This window comes from Lichenostomus cassidix, chromosome 1 (genome assembly GCF_008360975.1).
Source record: "Lichenostomus cassidix isolate B80296 chromosome 1, HeHo_3.0, whole genome shotgun sequence".
Taxonomy (NCBI): Eukaryota; Metazoa; Chordata; class Aves; order Passeriformes; family Meliphagidae; genus Lichenostomus; species Lichenostomus cassidix.
This window is the reverse complement of record NC_139479.1, coordinates 14,975,246-14,996,585: the sequence shown is the minus strand read 5'-3', so window position 1 is coordinate 14,996,585 and position 21,340 is coordinate 14,975,246. Positions and strand designations below refer to the sequence as shown.

Genomic DNA, 21,340 nt, shown 5'->3' with positions numbered 1-21,340 from the left:
ATACCAAATCAATGGTCCGTATGAATGAAGTTTTTTAGAAGGTTACATAAATACAAACAGTTACTTGGAGTCTTAGTGTTTAGTACCACGGTCGATTTTTTTAACACTGTATATTGGACTTCTTGTTACAGTGCTTCCCAAACCCAAAATGTGACTGGTTTTTATTGCTAAATTAGATTAGGTTTTTGACTGGGCATCTAAAATCTTGATAGAGACAAGTCCCAGTCTTAGAATAATGAGAGAATAAACAAAGAATGTTAATGCATTTAAAAATGCTAAAATTCTGCACTGCCTCTTATATGTTGTATGTTAAACACATTCCTTCACACTTCTATTATGATAATCTATTATAAAATACTTCAGAGTGCTACTTCTTCACTTCTTATTGCATAGAGCCTCATAATTCACTTGTTCATAAGATGAACATTTCTGAAAACTGGATCAACACCTTCCTGGTGAACTGGCTGAATCTGTGCATTACTTTTGGAGACAGAACCCATAACTATTGGAACGGACTTTACAGTGAAGACTACAATCAATCACAATTGAAGAGTAACGAGAACTTAGGTGAATGGGTACTTACTCAAAGGCTATGTAGGTTACAAGAGTAACAGAAAGAAAAATTGCAGAGAGGCCACAGCCGATATACGATATAAACGTCAGTACCAATTCTTGTGTGGGATTCAAAGGAATCTTTCCATACAAGTCCTAAAACAGAAACAGAAGTTAATTTCAGAGAACATGTTTATTTAACGGAAAAAGATAAAAACCTACCAAAATAAACCAAAATGCACCTTTCCCTCTGCACTCAAAAAAAAAAAAAAGAATCCATTCTTTTCATCATGGCTCTTATAAAAGGTTAGATGAAAAATAAAAAAAGCCAAGCTAGTCCCATAAAGAGCAGGGAGTTGGACTCCATGATCCTTAAGGGTCCCTCCCAACTTGAGATATTATTTTATGATTCTATGACTCTAATCGTGAATACCCATTTGATCAAAAAACAGTTTTAAATTTAATTTAGCCTAAATTTTATTTCTTCATATATAAACAGCTGCCTAAATGTAAGAGCTGCAGCACTTAAGAATTTCTTTTCCTTCAGTGGAACTCATGGACTCACATTAAAAAGCAGTTTAAGCACGGGACTGATTGTATGGCTATTTGTACTAACAGTGAAGTGAACAGAACCTGAATATTAGTGATTGGGTACTATGTGCTTATTGGATCCTCACTTGCTTAAGATAACACAAGGTTACATGTGTTCTTGAATAGGGTAAGATTGCATAATATTCAAAATAATTACCATCAAAACAGCAAAACTTGTGAGATGGTTGCATGAACAGACTGTTTCATGTACTCTACTTTCTTTAACTATGCAGCCTTCATATGACCAGCCTCCATGTCCACCTGTTAAAGAAAGCAACTTTGTTATTCATAAAAGGCTTTATTCATGTTAACATGAGTTAACATAGCTACAACAGCATGGTATCTTGGGTGGTATCAAATACTTACCATTTTTATTAAAGTCCCAATAAACACATCTGACTGTTGAATTATCCTGTTTAAGAGGTAAAAAGAAAAAGAAAATACTAAACTGTGAGTTTAGGATCAAATGCTTAATGAGTTATCTACAAAATGCAGGCAAGAATAAACACTGTATACAGCAAATATGTGTGTTCTACATGAACACAAATTAATTCAGGTGCATAGAATGAATTAATATTGCAAACTGCATGTAAAAATATGCTGAACAAATTTGAAGTCACCATATAGGAGCTAGCTCTTGTGCTTATGCAAAGATTCTGTTCCTAGCAGAACCTTTTGAATGTTCTTTCACTGTCTTCCCACACTGTATGAATTCTTGGGATTTCTCACCTTCCCAGACTTTGTAACTTATGAAGTCATGACCACACGGAAAAGGAAAAACCTCTTCATTTGCAAATATTCGATCACTTCCTACTATCACAATGTTAAACATTTACATATAGATTTTTCCCACACACATGCAAATTCTAAAAATACCAGCAGCAATGCACTATGTTGCTATAAATACTAATACTTCTACAGTTATATCTCAAAACTCATATCAAAACAAGTAAAGATGCCACTAAGCCAGCTCCTGAAAAAAGCTTCAGGTGCATTAGTGGAATGTCTTCATTTTCCAGTTTATAGTAATTTAGTATTTTAAACTCTGTTAAGATAGGGGATAGAAGCCTTTAATCCTTGATGCTCCTTTAAGAAAGAGATAGTGTATAAGAGTCCTAATATTTCCAGATGATGCAATCGTGTGTTTCAGTTCCCCTAAGAAAAAAGATTTATATTATTTTCAGGCCATGCAGCACCCACAAATGTCATGACTGCAGCATCTTCCACAGCAATCCACACCATTAGTCTTCCATCTAAGAGCTTTTATCCTTTGTAGAACAAAAGAGAAGGGTAAGTAAGAAAGATAAAAGCTGGATGCATAAGTGATAGAGGAAAATTACCTTACACTATTTGAGAACCTAAATTTAGACCAGTGGTAAGAAAAAAAGAATGATTTTTAATGTCCAGTTGGAGATGAAATGTCCACACTATTAAAGCAGAACCAACCGTACAATACTGTACTAATGTACAGTATTTCTTCTACAACTACTTCAGTGGAGGCAATAAAACTGTAGTTTAAGTCTGCCAAAATGTAAATCATACCTGATTGGGCTTGATATTCTGCAAAATGACAGTAACATTGGCTTTTAAGTTGTTAATTGTGAGGTTAGCAACACTTGATGATATTACACTGCTGATTAAAGATGCATTCTTCAACGACAGATCCTGGAATTACAAAAAAGCCCCCCAGATTTAAAATCTTGAAGTAGACAATAGTAGAGCACAGCACTCACAAGCTCAGTTACTACACGGTACAAGCACTGGACAAAAATAATGACTTTTTAAGTCAGAAGCTTTAAAATTTGTTTTGTAGGAAAAAAATCCATTCATATTTTGCTCTAAGCTTGAGTTTAAAAGCCTTATGAACAGCGAGCCAAAAAAATACCTGGAACACAGTGGTCTTTTTGAAGAAGTTAAATATAATTCTAGAAGCTGAGTAAAATTCATCAGTGGATAAATCTGTTGGCAACGATGAAGGAAGTATAATTGACCCAAGATTATTTGAATTCCGAATTGCCTTAGCTCCTAGAGAGATCTGAAAAATAAACACCAGGATTATGCTTTGTTTCAGACTCCAAATAAATAAATTATAACTTATTTTCAGTTTAAAACTTCAAAATACACATCTTTCTAATCACTGTCACAAACTCACAAACAATGCACTGGAGGATTCCTCTCCTGCTCCAATTCATAAATAGCATCTACAGAACTGAAAAGGATGCATCCTATTCCAGGTCTGCCTAGCACCAAAAATAATCTGGCTTTACCCATTTGCTTACAGGGACAGAACACACCACTGTAGTGGATAACACTGATTTGGAAAAGGTGAAGAGAAACAACACAGGTAGGTCTATGTAATTGTTTAGCGAGATCCACACTTCACAGCACAAAAGCCTGCAAAGGCAAAGAATTTTCATACTCCATAGGAAGTATATCAGAATGCAGAGAAAGTCTAAATAGCCATTATTTGTCCATCCATTTTTAAGTTCCGCAGGTTAAACAGAATCTGAGAAATAAACCCTAACTTTTTGATCAGCTGGCAAAAATTACAAAAATAAACTGGGTGAGGTACAATTCATGTATCTCAGGGGCTTAGTGATCTGATATTGTACAAGAAAGATCAGAACTTTTACCCACTCTATGTGCTGTGCTTACAGGCCAGAGAGCTTTGTTTAGTACAAAATCTCTCTACATTCTCAGTACACATTTTTTTATACACAAATATCATCACATCAGAGTGAAATATTAGTAGTACTGCAGAAAGAAATTACCTGAGTATTCAAAGAATGGTTGCAATAAGAGTAACACTGTAAACTCCTTACTGTGCTCTAAGCATGTGGTTTAACTCTTCTGTTTAGACCAGGGCACTGCAAATGCTTTTGATCATGCTTTTGATCATGCATCCCCTAAAAGTTTTTGAGCATGAACCCCAGTAGATACCTATCTATAAGTTACATGTATGTAAAACTGTACTTATATGATGCAAGTTATAAAATATAAAAAAATATAAAATATATAAATTTGTAAAGGAGATTAAACATTATTTTGAGAAATGTATATTTTATTTATTAATTATATAAGTAACATTTTCTTCCCACACTGCAATGGACTCTTATGTACACACCCTGGGGTACTCAAATTCCCCTTTGGAGATCAGTGGTATAGACAGCCCCCAAAGAAATCCCGAATCAATTCCACAAAAGCATTCCTGTTGGTCTAGTTTGAAGTAGATGATACGTATTGAAAATTTTCAGTGTTTCATGGCCAGTGCCATGAAATTTCAAAAAAATCATTACTCAGCAAATATCTGCATGCCAGCACTACTACCTCCTAGTCACTTCACATTCTTGCACTACATATTGCTAAGAAATAGAAAAGAACTCAACTGTTCTTATGTCACTTATATTCTTATATTATGTTCTTATATTACTTATTATATCACTTTCAGGAACATGTAAAAGTTCCAGTAGCACTTATGGCTCATGATACATTAAGGTATTTTCTTCTCTGAGGAGGCAGAATGTGCCAAAGTATGTCCAAAGCTTTCTATCTCTCCTTAAGTCTCCAAGGATCGCATTGTCCAAATTATTCTTTCCTCTGCAAGGAGGGAGGTTTTGAATGGATAAAGAGGATCCAACCCAACTTTCTAAGCACTTCTTTCTGGGTGAGATGCCATTAGTGACAAATGTCTGAGCATCATTATCCAAGCAACATACATAATAGTTCTTTCCTGGAACCCTCTGCAATTATTTTCTTCTAACAGATGAAGCCATCTGGCAACACTCCTTGACAAATTTCAGCACTGTCATGGTGCTTGAATAAATGACTCATAATTCAGGGGGTTTGGGGCAAAGTTATTCTACCAAGCACTTTGTCCATTCTGGTTTTCTAGCTGTACCCTCTCCAAGAGCTTATTAGTTCTGCCAGTTTCTGCTAAGTCAGTTGCTCTTTCACACTCATTTACACAGTTGAAAATGAAAGAAAGTACTATGGAGGGCTTTAAAAAACCCCTCTGAAACTAACACAAACAAAGGATTCTGAAACTGCAACATGAACAAAGAACAAGCTCGTGTTCATATAAATATAAAACCATGAGCACTTTAAAATAAATGTTCCACAATTTCTAAGTATTTAGAATTATAAATGCTTAACCTGGAGATCAGCAGAGTCCTGGACAGCAAAAGACATGGGGTAGGAGCGGATTCTGTCTGTTTTGACAACTGCCAGAGCCAACGAAGGGGTGACAAATTCAGCAGTTGGTGTTGATAGGTTCAATTTTAGGCCAATATTATCCACCAGTTTTATAATTCTGTTAAGAAAAGGTATACTTAGTATCACCAAGCACATACATCCAAAATTCTCAGGCAAGTTATGGTTATGGAGCAATAATCCAAGTGCAGTGTAAAATGTTCACTTATTATGGTGTCAACACAAAAAACCCCAATGTTTTCCATGGCATTGTATTACAGTAGAACTGGTGACATCAGAATGACAGTCCTATTTTGAGTAACTACATTAAAGAACAAGAAATATTCTTCTGGATTTTGATTACGAAAAAGTGAAACTTGCAGAAGCCAACTTATCAGAACAGTAAATACAACACTCCTGTAATCTATTGCCAAAATGACCAACCTGTTAGAAATCCGTGGTGGTAATGGCTGAGAAGCAGTGAGGATATTGCTCACCTCACTAACCATCCTTTCTACATCTTTTTGCTCTACTTTTCCATCTGCTAAATCATTTTCTATTTTGGACACAATTTGCTCAGCTGTGGCAATACTAATGGTGGTGTGTACAGAAGTTGTATTTGTGGTAGCTGAAAGTGTTTTTCCTGTGACAAATGAAAAGTGAAACATGGTGTTCAACAAATGAAATAAGCTTGGAGAAGCAGAAAAATTAAACAGTTCTCTTGACAAAAAAACCATATCACTACTTGTAAGGTTTCTCAAAAAGTTATGCAATTCTACCCTATCAGCTACTTTGCAGAGAGCAGTAATTTAAATCTCATGAAAAAATAAAGAAAGGTTTAAAATTGCCAACATTATTTTATGTTTTATTGATTTCAAAGTTCCTCACATTAGACCATTAATATATTTAAAAACCTCTTATTTTGAAATTTTAGCCACTGAATGCCTGAAAGTAGAATAAAATAAAGACAGTGCCAAAAATCTGAAAAGCTTATAAAGATGTGTACATTTTCATAGACATTTTATTGGCACATATTGCCCCCACTTTATAGCCACATAGCCACTAGGAATATTCCCAGTCAATAACAATATTTTAAGGATGATCCAACATTACACAAAGTGTAAATCAAATGAGAGTTGTCTTAGGCTTTTCATATAGAATAGAATCACAGAATCATTTAGGTTGGAAAAGACCTCCAAGATCATTGAGTCCAAACTTGACTGAACATCACCTTGTAAATTACACCAGAGCACCGAGTGCCACATCCAGCTGTTTCTTGAACATCTCCAGAGATGGTGACTCCACCACATCCCTGGGCAGCCCATTCCAATGCCTTTGAGTAAATAAACACTTCCTGATGAACCTCCCCTTGCACAGCTTGTCCTATCCTGTCACTGCCTGCCTGAGAGAAGAGGCCAACCCCTACCTGGCTACAATCTCCTTTCAGGGAGTTGTACAAATTGAGAAGGTCACTCCTCAGCCTCCTCTTCTCCAGACCCTTCACCAGCTTTGCTGCCCTTCTCTGGACTCGCTCCAGTACCTCAAAGTCTTTCTTGTAGTGACGGGTCCAGAAATGGACACAGGATGTGAGGTGTGGCCTCACTAGCGCTGAGTACAGGGTGACCATTGCTGCCCTGGTCCTGCTGGCCACACTATTGCTGATCCAGGCCAGGTGCCATTGGCATTCTTGGCCACCTGTGCACATTCTGGCTCATGTTCAGCCACTGTCAATTGGAACTCCCAGGTCCTTTTCCTTCAGGCAGCTTTCCAGACACTATTCCCTGAGCCTGGATTGTTCCCTAGGGTTGCTATGACTCAAATGAAAGACCAGCACTTGACCTTGTTGAGCCTCTCATACCACTGGCCTCAGCCCATCAATTCAGCCCATCCAGATCCCTCTGTAGAGCCTTCTTACGCTCCAGCAGATCAACACGCCCACTCAAAATAATTTACAATAATTGTAAATTCACCTCTCATATATATAAAACATTGTTCAATGAAGTTTAAAAGCAAATCCAGTATATAGCATTCAAATTTAAAAAAAAAAAATTACTTGTCATATTTACCTGGGGTCCTATGGTCATCAGCAGTAGAATGAGGACGAGAAGCTGAGACAGAATGGTTGACAGGACTAGTAGTAGGGGTGAAAGACAGTGGCGAAGGAGTAAGGGGAACAATAGGTACTGTACTAACATTTTTTCTACCAGATATAGGTTGGGCTGTAGCAGGAGGAATTTGTGCAACAGTTTTGGTGATAGCCTCAAAGTGGTGATTTACAATTGGAAGTTTGGGGGGCTCAGAAGAAGAAACTGCAGACTGTTTAGTAAAAGCTACAGAAGGAGAAACTACTGTAAAAGTCTTGTTAAGATGTACAGCATCAGATTTAATTGAGAAAGCAGCATTAGTGACAGATTTTGTTGCAGGTATGGGAATGGTGATAGATTTATTGGAAGTTATGGAAGAAAAAGTTGACATGGTAGGTTGAGCAGGAGACTCAGAAAAGGAGTAAGTAGTGGTAATACTAGTGGAAGGCATAGAATTTTCAGAGAGAGAGTTTGTAAGGGGAGATGTGGAGAGAGTTCCAGGAAAATATATTTCTGTGAATGGTGGTATCAGTGGTCTAATAGTGGGGCTTTGTTTAGAAGAAAGCATAGTCGGGGGAATAAAAGAATTAGATCTGGGGTAAGGCTTTTTAGGGAGAGAAGGAGAATGAGGGGAAGGAACCCATATAAAATGAGGTGGCACTTGTATAGTACTGCAAAAGAAAAAAAGGCACAAAGATCCATATTAAGTTTAACACTGTTTCTATTTTAAAGAAAATTAGTTATAATAGAGGAATATATACTAATTATATGGACTACTACTACTAATGAATATTTTAAATCAATCCAATTGGATGTTTCATGCTCTAATATTTAGCAGATTCTTACATTTTGTTTTCTGTAGTTATTAACTAGCAGGTCCATAAATAAATACTGCTACTGCCTTTGCTGCCTGTTCTGAAGGTGACCTGATGTTGAACACAAAAGCTAGATGCATCAGGGAAAAAAAGGGAAAATAAAAGGGAAAAGAAGGGAGGGAAGGGAAATAGGGAAGAAAGAGGACAAAGCTACATTGGAAAATGCCTGTCAGCTTTTTCTTGTGGAGTCCTTTCTGGCTATTACACTGAAGCATGGAAGTTGACTCTAGCAATGTATTAGGAAATTCAGGAAATAAGCAAGTCAAATTTTGTATTTATACTCACTACATTTGCAATTCTTCAGCAGTCAAGGAACAATACTTCAGTGATGAACAGCAGCACTGATCTGAGATGACAAAGAAGAATTATCCTTGAGCATAACAACTGCTAATAGTTGTATACAACATTAAGTAGAATATTTAATCATGTGTATTATGTCTTTAAAAACAGCACATACTGCATAGTTTATTTTTAAGTTTGTTCTGAAATTAGTTTTGCAAAACAAAAGAACTCTTGACCAGTCAGAATATCACCATAGCCCCAGATTTTTTTTCAATGCCTGACAAGTTCAGATTTCTTTTTTTAATTTTAAACAAACCAAAATGCAACCCTACAACTTTTGAAACAGAGACAAATGGTATGAGTCACTACTCCTTACTGTCACAACAACACTATGAAAGTTTGGCTACTTAACAACCCTTTCAATTCAGATTGTCATTTCAGCAAGACATTTATGCTCTCATTTTATACCCAATAAAGTTTATTTTACACCCTTAAACTTTCAAAGTGTGCTCTACTAAAGTAACCAGTAATTTTATACCAAAATCTTTTTAGAAGTTATTTCTATCACACACCCCCAAAATCAGAAGGCTGTATTTGTATTTATATTGCTCAAAACCGAAAATATTTTGATTCAAAAGTAACTAACTATCTTGTCTTTTTAGCTACTTGAAGACCACATGTAAAGCCATAAAATTGTGATGAGACTGTGTTTAAAGCATAACTTACCAAGTTGGCTTATTTTTGCTTTGTCTGTTAAACTGCTTATATTCTCTCTCTCAGCCAGCTTCATTATGAAATTACAGTGGGTGCTATAATGAGAAGAAAAAAGCTTAAGACTCAAGCAACAGAGCTGCCTCATCTTTACAGCACATGAAACTAACATCAAATGCTAAGTGTGAAAGCACATTTTTCCTAGGCTCTGTCAGATTTGGGTGTATTTTTAATGCACATAAACCACTGTGCCAGGCTAATTAGAAGCTTAATACATCAGTTTGTGGCACTTATTGTCCCTCATCTCTACAACGTCGATTCTTAAATGGGGTCCTCCCTAATCAACGTTGGTTATTAAAGAGTTGATAATTTTGTAAAGATAATTATGTAATCTCCACCGTTAGGGCAAATATGCCAGTACAGATGAAATCTCCATCCCCTGGGGAAGACAGCATTCTCTCTTGACTTCAGAGAGAACTTCAGTGACCCATGCAAGCATGTAACTCCACCTTTACAACTACAGTTCAATGACTTGAAGCCCTGACTAAACTAGTGAACCCTCAGTAAAAATTCCTCATGTTCAGCTAATGCAAACACAGAGATAAATGAAAATGCTTCTTTCCAGCTCATAAGAATGAAAAGGTTACCATAGCAACTGCCACTATATGACAAGAAGGTGATCTGACTTTCTGTCTGTTTTATTTGAGTGTTTTGGACTTTTCTTTCATTCTAATCCAGGAAGATGAAGTCCAGATTCAAGTATTTGGGGAAATGAAGTTTCACATTTTGTTTTAGAATACAGTGCTTCCAAGCCGATAATTTTAAATGACAATTTAATGATGAGTGGCAATTAAACTGAGAGACATTATCTATGTTTCAGGGTATCCAGGATCACCTCTCTAGAGCAGCCATGCCATTCTGATAACCCATGGTTTCCAGACTTGAACTGGTTGCTTCCTCAGACTCCCCCACCCCACTTGCGATATCCCAAGCAAATCCCTCATAAAGACTGTATTGTATTCACAAGTTCTGGAATTCTGGTGCTCCCGTTTACGACTCAGCTAATAGCAAGATGCAGGCGAAATATGGCAGGGAAGCCTGTGCTTCAGCAGAAGACTAATGAGAAGCAATACATTTGGGTTAAACAGAACTAACCAACATACCCTAAGAGCTTTTTTCAAAATCACTTATCCAGGCGAATAATGAAATCTGAACTTCTTTGTTAACCTATTTATGTATTTCTCCAGCCTGTTTCCTGAACTTTTGAACTTCCTAGGAAGTTTGTCTTTTTCTTCCATTACAGAGCCATGTGTACTTCATATTACAAGACAATATATGAGCTTTGAAATATTTGATCTTTAAAAATTTAAAAACAAACCTCTGGTTTTCCGCACTGCATTCCATAACAGAGGACTGTAAGGACAAATGAAAACAGAAAAAAAAAATGTTTTATAAGGAGAAATCAGGAGTGATGCTTTATCAGAATTAAATTGGAAAAAAGCTTTCCAAACAGTAACAACCATCAGTAATCTTACCTCACTTACTGCTCGCAAGGTTTTGTTGAACTCTGAAATGCTTTAAAATAAAATGTTACTGTTATGGAGGATTTTTAGTTATGTTTCTAAAAACAATTACAATAATTTCATTTTTAAAAAATTACAGAGAAAAAATATTTTTCCAGTTAATCAGTGATTTTTTTAAATCAGGCCAGTTCTACTGTAAAATCACTTTTCAAAGCATAAAACATTTGAAAAGCTGACTTTTGTTAGTCACTACACAAACTAAATTTAAACATCTGTCACCACATTTGAACATCAACCCATGGTAAATGTTATTTAAAAGAGCAAAATATAAATTGTAATGTTGCCTTTTGCCAAGCATTACTTGGAATAGAATTTTAAATTTATACTCAAAGCCACAGAAATAGAATGAGTAAGAAATATGGATTTCTTCTACAAACAAGATTTGTTGGCTAATCACATCTTTTTGATTTTCAGGGCAAGTCTGGGAAATTGCAGTAAATATTCACACATTCAAGCCTCTCCTTATAAAGACTGGGAAAGGAAAAAACTACACCAAAATAAAACCAAAATAGATATGACTTCAAGAATATTTATTGAAGAACATGCAGCTAGGAAAATTCTCTTCATAATCTCCTACCAGATAGACTGAATCCTTAAATTTTAAAAAACATTTGGTGCACCCTTTTTTAAAAGGAACTTCAGTGGTACATAAAGTAACTAAGAGTATTCTAACCAAGATAAACTTTATGTTAAAGAGCAAGAACTTACAACTTGTGAAATTTTTAATGTGCAGGAATAACACAAAGTCTGGTCAACATACGGAAGGTCTCACTTCATCTTTTTCAAATATAACAAAGATTCCAATCCTTATTCAGAATTACTTACCTCAGTTCTTGTGGGGCATGTGCTGGAATTTCAATTAATTTTCTGACTTGATTGGGGGTGGTTATGTTATTAATCTGTTAGAAAAAAAGATCCCATGGCTAAGTACAACCAATAATTTTTAGCCTTGAAAGAAAAGTGTTAATTTCACACATTTTAATAGGCTGGAATTAGAAAGATAAGAAGAATGTTTTCCCATAAATACACTGCAACAAATACTGACCACGACATTCTAGTCACAACTTATGGAAGGAATTGTTGATCTCGTATAGACCAAACCACAAAATCTGATTTATGAAAGATAGATCCAAGAGGACAGTGAACTCATCATATGTTGGAAAAAGAGGAATTTGGCTTAGCTTGCAACAAACACAACTTAGACTAGACACTGAATGAGTTTTCTAACTCTAAATGCAACAATGGGACAAGCTCCATAACAGACATCAGTAACAGATGACAGAATACTGGCAGTAAGAAGTCAAGAACTATAGCAAAAGACATGGTAGAACTGAGCTAAATAAGTATGATTTAACATTAGGGTCTGGGGATACACTGAGGTTTATCTAAGAGCCCTTTCTATATGTGCATTCTTATACTTTTCTGGTTACCAGCACTACTGGTTATTTTTACATTTCATGCAAGCAGCAAGGGCCAGGAAGAAAAACAACATCTAACATATGTGGTATTGACTTCCCTAAGAAATATTTTTCCAAAAAGCAAAAGAGTTTCAAGAGATGGAAACCAGTTTTTCCAGAAGCTGTGGGCACAATGTTACTAGACTAGGACAGTTTCAGTAGGCAATATCACCACCAAAACACAACATAATGTAGAGGTGGCTTTTGCCAGGGGCATATCCCTGACCAAACTGCGTGCTCCATATGCAGCTGTGCAGTGGCTCTCTGTGGTTATGTTGCTGATTGCTCTCATGCTTTCAGGGACTGGCATGGAAATCTCAGACTGAGGGCTGACAGGGATATGTAGCATAAAGATACAAGTCCTTCTTTTTACCTCCCCTCAGTTTCCATCTGTAACAATTAAACATTCTCATCCTCACTGTATTATTTTGATACTGAATCCTCTATATGGTCCTTGTTATCCATGACACTGTCCTCTTAAACCTCTTTTGTGTTGTATAAATGTACACACTCATGCCACATAAACCAACTGGAAAACTGATAATGCAGTAACCACATGTCAAAGAACATGGAATGATCATGCAAAAGCATAATCGAAAAAATACACAAAAAACCACAGAACTATTTATGACAGTCTCAACATGAATTATTCTAGGATATAATTCAACTTTAATTATTCCCAAAGAGTCGCCACCTGAAGATGCTCAGCTTCTAAAAGCAAGTGTCTAAATTTATCCCCAAAGGAAGATCCTGTGTGCCTAAATGTAGATGCTTGGGAGTACCCAGGGCTTCCCCCTCCCTTTTCAGTGGCTATGTAGAGAATACAGGTCCTTACTGTAGGAAGTTAGCTGGAATTTTAAAATTTGGCTACAAAGCAGCTGTTTAAAACAGAGCTGTTCCATCCACTGTAAACAATATCTTGCACTGTAAACACAGTAAGAATCATGTAAAGGTATCAGTATTTTAAGTGAAGACAAAGAAACTCACTTCAACCTTCCTTACAATACAGCTTTTAAAAAAAAAATACTTACTATCTCTACATTTAGTGATGCATTATTGTCTTCAGTTGCCCGAAGTTTTACCTTGCCCACATAGAACACTAAAACCAAAGTAAGAAAAGTTAGGAAAATCAGTGCTGAAACACAGGATGTAAAATTCTTTGAGAATTTAAAATTTTACTGTCTCGTGATTTGATACAAGGGAAATAAGAACACTTAAACTATCTATTTTTGCAATCATTCTTCCATCTTTTCACCTATAATTTCAACAAACAAAGTAATACAATAGCTTCATTATTTTCTATATACTTAATATTGATGGCTGTCCCTAAATTCCTTCTAGGTAAATCTTTTTCCAAAACAGAAAAACTGCACAGCACATTACTATTAATAAAATTCCATAGCATACTTGTTTCTTGTTTTTTTTCTGTAATTCTTATCTGTAATTGTGTGCCTTTGATGAGAAACCAAAGATCAAAAGTACAATAGTCGAAACAGTACTTAACTTCCCCCCCTTAATTTTTTCAGAATTCATATAAAATCTCACTAAATTTACAAGGAAATTTATTACAGACCTAGCTTTTACATGACAACTAAACGTTGCTTCTTTACTCAGAATATAAAACAGTTGCACAAGATTTTTAAAAGGAAAAAAGGGAAAAGAAAACCACTAACCTGAATAATTACAGGCATGTGTTACGTTGCATACAATGGTTTCTCCTGCTATAGATTTTTTGGGGGAAAAAACACAAAACAACTGCTGAGTAAAAAAGTTAAATCCAATATTAACACACATATTTACAATCATTCAAGTGTTTGAAAAGTAAATGTCTTTATCTTATGGAAGTATTTGACATACTGTCTAGGTGTCACCTCTCTACAGCACTTAGCATGACATTTTCCAACACTTAGTATTCAGAAATATGCTGCCTTTGATTAATTAATTTTGAATAATTTTCTGCAACAGTTTTGACAGAAGACTTACATGCAAGTGGTCTCAATTTTTTTCATTTTTAAAAAATTTAAATAGAAACAGAAATGAGCATACAATTAATAAGCTCTTCAAATATCACAGAATTCAATCACTAGGCAGCATACTATCCTTTCCTGAGGATCCTAACATGACTCCATATGAGTTAGCATATGGATGAGTTAGCATGAAGCTCAAATTGTTCTACCTGATGGAATTCAAACTGTTATGACAGCAACCATATACACTCTCATCTAGTAGAACATGCCTTCAATTAGCTGCAGCAAGCTTTTGGCTGCTCCATATTTTCCATATTTTTAATACCACCTACACTGCTGAGAAATAACACTGATCCTAAATTAGAGTACTGTAAACAGATGGCTCTGCTGTATAATATCAAAATAAAGCACACTTGTTGATTAAAACAATGTAGCAGCACAAGTCTCCTTACTTAAGCAGATGGATTGTCCTCCATTAACAGAAAAATCTCAAATTTTATTTTTTCTGCTATTATCATTAGTTAGTTCCAAATAAGAAGGGATTTTTTCTTTCACTTTCTCTGTGGTACAAACATTTGACTGTAAAAGTTTATGCTTCATCAATTTTATCACCATCACTAAATAAGCCATCAGAAGGTACAGACTGTAAGCTGGTGGCAATATTCAAATTATTAGGAAAAAAAGTTTTTCAGACAGCAGTTTAGAGTCAAATAAATTTCATAGTTGGACTTGATGATCTCAGAGGTCTTTTTCAAATTTAACTATTTTATGATCTTAAATTTGCTTTCCCTTGTGTGGGCAGTTTACAGTGAAATAGTAACAAAACTTGTATCACTGGTTTTTTTTTAAATAATCCTTAAAAAAAGGTTTATAAATAACTGATACACAATAAGTTGTCAAAATTATTTACTACATAGAAAGCAACACTTACAAAAACGCAACACAAAATCCAGCTTCCTTCTCCTTACAGAGCACACATTAGTGTGCCCCCTAGTCTTGCTTAAGATCTCTGCATGCCACAAAAATGCACAAAATAGATAAGCAGTGTGGAGGATAAGAGACTGATCAAAAATCACTAGTGATTCCAGTTCCCGAGACCATCAGATAACAGCTGCAATGTTTCTGCAGGTCACAGAGTCAAATTATACTTGTCACTATGGCTCCAAACTAATTCTTCTTCCACTTGCACTAACTCAGGCCAAATCTGTTGCAATAGGGCTACTGATCTTCTACATGGATAATACAAATATTAAATTCAGTCTACTCCTGGTTCTACTGGGATCACCCTGAGGTCAAATACAATGACTGCATTCAGTTTGCTTCAATCTACTAAAAAGCATGACATTTCTTTTTAAGCAAACATGGTGCCTGAGACTGCGTTACACTTTTGTGGGAACCTGCTGCTCTGAGTTACAAAATAACCAAACAAACTCTTTTATATGCAGCCATCTAGACAAGCACTGCAGAATTAGTCCTTCTACCAGACTAGACACTAATGTAAGGTAGGCTTTTAAAACACACCACAATATCAAGAAAAAAGCATCTTAAAAATATTTAGGAGCAGACTTCCTGAACTCACACACATTTTAATTTTGAGATGTCCAAAAATGTATCAGTGGCGATAGATGAATCCTACCTGGTGTTGCAGTGGAGTAATAATCAGTGACTTTAAGAATTTCTGTTAAAAAAAAAAAAAAGAAAGAAAATAGTTTGAAAGTTTTCAAATTTTAACTTAAAAAGTCTATTAAATACATGCCAAAAAAAAAAGTTTTCTTATTTCTACTTTAGATTGTGTCTTCCCAGAAGTGTGAATACATGACTATTTATAAGGAAATAAAGTTATTTTCAGCATGGGAAATGCAAACGCAGCAACTGGAGTATGATCCATCCAATCACAAATTTATGTCCCCATCTGAGCCAGTGACTTGTGGCTCCCTATTGTTCAGAGGAGAAAGTGGTGGTTTTAAGGTGATTCCCATTGATCCTGTTCTACATGGTCACTTCAGCAAAGAAGAATCATGCTCTAAAAATGTGTCTTTCAATCAACTTTGAAGAATAGCAGGATGTTCAGCTCCTATACAGGCATGGAGGAATCTGTACTGGTATGGGATGAACCTATTCCTTGTTTCAAACAGCAAAATCAGGAAAGGAAGGGGTAAAACGTCCTTCTTATTGAGTCTTTTCTGCTCTTACTTGGCTACTCCTTGCAAGAACATATGTAAGTGTCTTTAAGGAAAGGGGTGTACATTCTTTCAATAGTATCAGAAAGCATAGAAGACAATCTATACACAACCCCCCTATATATTTTCTAAAAAACACATCTGTCCTGTTTGGATTTTGGTAAGCAATACAATATTTTGAATGAAAAAGAAATGTTAACAGGTCAGTTAAATGCACCTCAGAACCCTAACCATGCAGACTTAAAATACACATTGCAGATAAATATAAATTTTAAGATCATGTAAGAAAATAATTTGTAATAGACAAATCCCAGTCACTAAAAAAAACAAAATAGAAACAAACATGAATGCAACAAACATCTCCCTTGAAACTTTACTCTCTTCATGCAAATTCTCACCTGTACTTTGTGTAGCCTCCTCCGAAGACATATCTGAAATAGAAAAATTAATAACAGTAAAACCTATGAAAATAAAATAAAAAACATAAAACATAAAAAAGCCAAAAAGTCTAAATCTAACAAAATCTAAAAAACAGAAACATTAATAACATCTTTCCTGAAGAATTAATAGGATAGGTGATAAAAGTAACAACAGAAGATTCTAGGGAAAAAAAGACAAAAGAAGTAACAACTGTATTAATAAAGTATTTTACTTCTATGGATTTTGGAAAAAAAATCAAGCCTGCAAAATGTTGAACAGAAGCTGAATATTATTTATCTATTTATGATAATACATATTATTTATGTTCTTCCATTTGAAGAACAATTGCAAAGCTTGTTAAGAGTGTTCACATTATTTCAATACTAATAATTGAAATAACATTCGCATTATTTCAAAAATCTGAATATTTGAATTCAAACAGCTGGGAGTCAAATTTCCCTAGATAAGTTCCTTTTACTGGTTTCATTCTTTCAGAAGATGCACACGAATTTTGCATATCCAATTGCAGTAACTGCTTAATCCCAAGGACGTTTCCCTGCCTGAACTCATAATATTCATAAGCTGAGATGACACACTGGGTTTGGCAAACTGTCTCTCCAAAAAAGCTATTTTTGTCAGTAACCATGTATAAATAAAATAGAGTAATGATGCAAAGTTTTTTCAGCTACATCAAAAGGAAAAAAAAAAAAAAATTAAGACAACAGATGAAAATTTAAAGAAGACTGTGCTTACTAAGAATATTTTAGGTGCCAGCATAGGAAAACAAAGTGGTCAGAAGACCACTTTATCTCACTTCAATATGACAACTTTGTGACTTTTTTAAAATGGGCCAGGGCAGCTTCACAACAGAAGAACAAATTTTCCAAGGCAACTAACAAGCAGCCAAAAAATGAGCAATCAGAGTGAAAACTAAGTACTGGTTTCATCTGTGTTATTTGGCTTGGTATATAGTACAAGAAATATTGAATTTGATGAAGTTGTTAAAGATGAACCATCCCCACATAGACACTCTATCTGTAAAAGAACAAGATCATGTGTGTTTGCATCTGTATTATTTCTTCTACCGAGAGCACTCTCTGTCTCCATACATTAAGCAAGAAACAACTTCTTGTTACTGTGTGTCTCATTCTTAATTTTTTTAAAAATGATTTCATATATGATGCTCATCACTTCTAGTCCCAGAAGTTGCAGAAAACAGTAAAGTCCCCATTTTCTTACCAGAAGCTGTTGTTGCAGCTAACTCTTCAGAATCTGACGATTTTGTTTCAGATTAGGAAAAAAAAAAAAAAGACCATTAAGAAGTTTCAGGCATATACATGATTATACATGACTATACATGATTTTCCTCAGCAGGCTTTTATTAAATTGAGTTTACTGTGTTCACCAGAAGAGGGCAACACCTGCTCTTCCAGAACAACAGTTCCAGGTTGTCAAAAAAGGCAGATGTAACAACCTCTGGTTAAAATAAAAAAATCACAGTTTTTATGCATTCAAATAGAATTCAACGCTAGACAGGTTTGATTTTGTTTTGAGAAATACTGCACAGTTTGAATTGTATAATGTTAAGAACCCAAAAATCACTGACCCAAGCTATGTGCCACACTAGCCTGAAAGCCACATGCCTATCCTGAGTGTCTTGCTAATTCTGGGAATGGGAATCAAGCATACACAACAAGATGGCCTTAGCTGGGTATGAAGAACTCATCTCAGACTTTCTATAACAACAGTGAGGTTTGCCACTCATAAATTTATCCCATATATTTGTATTCTCTTTTCTAACCTGCAAAAAGCAGTGTAAAAAAATAATTTCAATTCGAACCTCTGATCTTGACAGGAACCAGTCAACTGTTTATACAGCAAATGCTAGCTATTACATTTTTGATATTGTTTTCATCAGTATTTGATCAAAAAGATACTAGGAAATTTGATATCTTGTTCACATAGCAACTTTAAAGTTGACCCATTCAGTCACTGGGTGGTTTTTCATACTGTCAGAGACAAGTCAAGTTACAGGTCACAGTTACCATAGAAATATAATCAAAAGAACAGCTGGATGCAAACATGAAGCACTATTTTAAGAATATACTTAAGGTATTTCAACATCTCTCAAAGCTCAAAAGTCACGCTCTAAAGTTGCTTATAATACACTAATTAAACTGTAAAGCCTTTCCTACTGCTGCAGAAGACTTAAATCAGACATACCAAAAACCTCCAAGGAAATCCAGATCTTATTTATTAAAAATTATAAACAAGGAGTTCCTGAAATGCCAATCACTCATTAATTCCTTGCTCTAGTAAGACTATTTTGCTTGCCTTACTGAAAACTAGCAATAGCTCATTCCAAAGGATAAATGTAAATACGATTTCTGTAATGAAGAGAGAATCAGAATCATCTCAGTGACTTTATTTTCATTTTCTCTGGAAAATTACTGATGCTATTTGCACCACAAAATTAGCTCATATGCCACAAGAATCATATGGAAAATTAATTTGCATATGCTTAACTATCTCCATGAATTAAAAAGCAACAGCAGCAACAATCTTCCAACCCACTATCTAAAACAGAGGAACAATGGGGCAAAGTCCCACAGAACTCCAACATACCTGTTGTCTGTTCTATGCCAGGCAGCGTAGCAGTAGTATCAACTGCAAAAGAAGATTTTTTAGGAGCAGAAGCTTTTATATATATTTGTACACATGCATATATATACATATACCTTTTTAAACACAACCATTTTAGATGTGCTACTCACCTCACTTGAAAATGGGATGCAAAATTACTTTGCATCCATTATGAAATATACATCAAAACATTTTGAAACATGGAAGTTGAACCCTTTCGAGTTCAGGTTTTTACACAGTTTATCTTGATAAGTAACAGCAATTCTACATAAGAGCTCTAGAACACATACCTTTAACATTGCAAAGTGATTAGGAATTACAGGTACTATAAAATTACTTTCTTAACATGAAGTGTAGATTTGGGGAAGACCCTTAAAATACAATATCAAATAATATTCAGAACTGAAGCAGTAGTCAGACAAAACTATTCTGTACTTTTTAAACAGTAAATAGTTTTTTAAGGTAGAATTGGGTGAATGAAAACAATTGAGTCAGTTCTACCTAAGGTGAACTTCTGGTTAGAGAGAGAAGCATCCTTCCACAGGTGGGAAATCTGACTTTCCTACCACAGAAAGTGAATTCTATTTACAAAGGTTTCACTGTTACTAGTCTTGTCTGAATCAGTGGTTAGCACCCTGTGCAAAAACCTTTATGTCCAAAAAAAGTCCTGCAGGAAATTAAATTCTCAAAGGGAACCCACTTCTTGAATGTGCAGCATCTCAGAGAAAACACCACCATACTGCTTCTTCTGCCCACTTAAAAATGAAACCTGTCCAGGGAATCTGACTTGATCTTTCTCATAAACTCTTGTGGATTCTGTGTAGACAGTCTTGCTGTATACAAGCTGCCCTTTGCAACCTCCATATCCCTTCAAACTGCTTTGTGAATTTTTGAGAATACAAATACTATCCTGAGGCAGGTACAAAAATTGTTCATTAACATATTCAGTTTTGTAGGTTAGGAAGAAGACAAAAATGCCAAATGCTTTTAATAACACATCTAGCAGTACAGGGAGTAAAATAAACACAAGCCATGTATATGGACCTTCCAAATGCAGCAACTGATGATGGCATGCATAATCTGAGGAGCACTTTTTTATGGACATAAATCTAACCTTGACTTCTCTTACAGCACAATAGTCACATGCCTACCGTTGCTAGAAATCATCCACGAGTATGAGAGTTGTCATTTAAGTTAAGTTCTTTAACCAAGTCTTTCATCAGAATCACCTCTGCATACAGAAAGCAGGAAGGAGGAGACACTGTCATATATTATTCAGTATTACTTACATTTGTTAACCCTCCTCCTTTGTTGTGTTTAAGAACAAGAAAAGAAAGTGAATGGGCTTTATTTGGAGAAGGATTAGAGTTCAATCCAAAATATCCCTAAAGTTGACATGTATAAGGGAAAGTAAAGTAACTCAAGATGTGTAAGCAACAAAACCAGAAAATTTATTGCCCTTGGGTTGTTTACTATTGATAAGAGCAAGAAAATCCTTACATATATGAAACTTCTATTTATTTGCTCTATGGATTTTCATTTGCAACACTGCTAGTTTAGGATCATAAAATCAATATACCTAACATATCCTATTCCAAAACAAGGGATTACACATTGTAATAATTCTTTACTACATTTTCTCTAACAGAAAACACTTTTGAAGATTCAAATAGTAATTAAATAGGCAAAACCCAGTATTATTCTTTGCTTTTGTTGCAAGGGAGATAGAATAGGTCCCCACAAGAGCTGCTTGGTTTCTTTTCTGAGGGAAAAGGCAACTCTATTAAATGAGATAAGCACCAGTTCC

At 35.2% G+C, this 21,340-nt stretch overlaps 1 protein-coding gene across 5 annotated transcripts in view; it reads right to left on the bottom strand.

Moving 5' to 3' along the window:
• The window catches only part of ADGRG2 (adhesion G protein-coupled receptor G2), a 54,046-nt gene that overhangs the window by 9,454 nt on the left and 23,252 nt on the right, over positions 1-21,340 (bottom strand). For all 5 annotated transcript variants that reach the window (XM_085051092.1, XM_085051134.1, XM_085051124.1 and 2 more), the window contains 19 exons: positions 19,516-19,557; positions 18,130-18,162; positions 16,869-16,901; positions 15,927-15,968; positions 13,997-14,044; positions 13,355-13,422; positions 11,692-11,765; positions 10,819-10,858; positions 10,662-10,696; positions 9,299-9,381; positions 8,576-8,636; positions 7,398-8,086; positions 5,776-5,974; positions 5,296-5,452; positions 3,029-3,178; positions 2,686-2,808; positions 1,510-1,555; positions 1,301-1,404; positions 584-708 (listed from right to left, as the gene is read on the bottom strand). In XM_085051092.1, the coding sequence (XP_084907218.1) occupies positions 584-708; positions 1,301-1,404; positions 1,510-1,555; positions 2,686-2,808; positions 3,029-3,178; positions 5,296-5,452; positions 5,776-5,974; positions 7,398-8,086; positions 8,576-8,636; positions 9,299-9,381; positions 10,662-10,696; positions 10,819-10,858; positions 11,692-11,765; positions 13,355-13,422; positions 13,997-14,044; positions 15,927-15,968; positions 16,869-16,901; positions 18,130-18,162; positions 19,516-19,557 (2,152 nt within the window). The remainder of the gene's footprint in view (positions 1-583; positions 709-1,300; positions 1,405-1,509; positions 1,556-2,685; positions 2,809-3,028; positions 3,179-5,295; positions 5,453-5,775; positions 5,975-7,397; positions 8,087-8,575; positions 8,637-9,298; positions 9,382-10,661; positions 10,697-10,818; positions 10,859-11,691; positions 11,766-13,354; positions 13,423-13,996; positions 14,045-15,926; positions 15,969-16,868; positions 16,902-18,129; positions 18,163-19,515; positions 19,558-21,340) is intronic.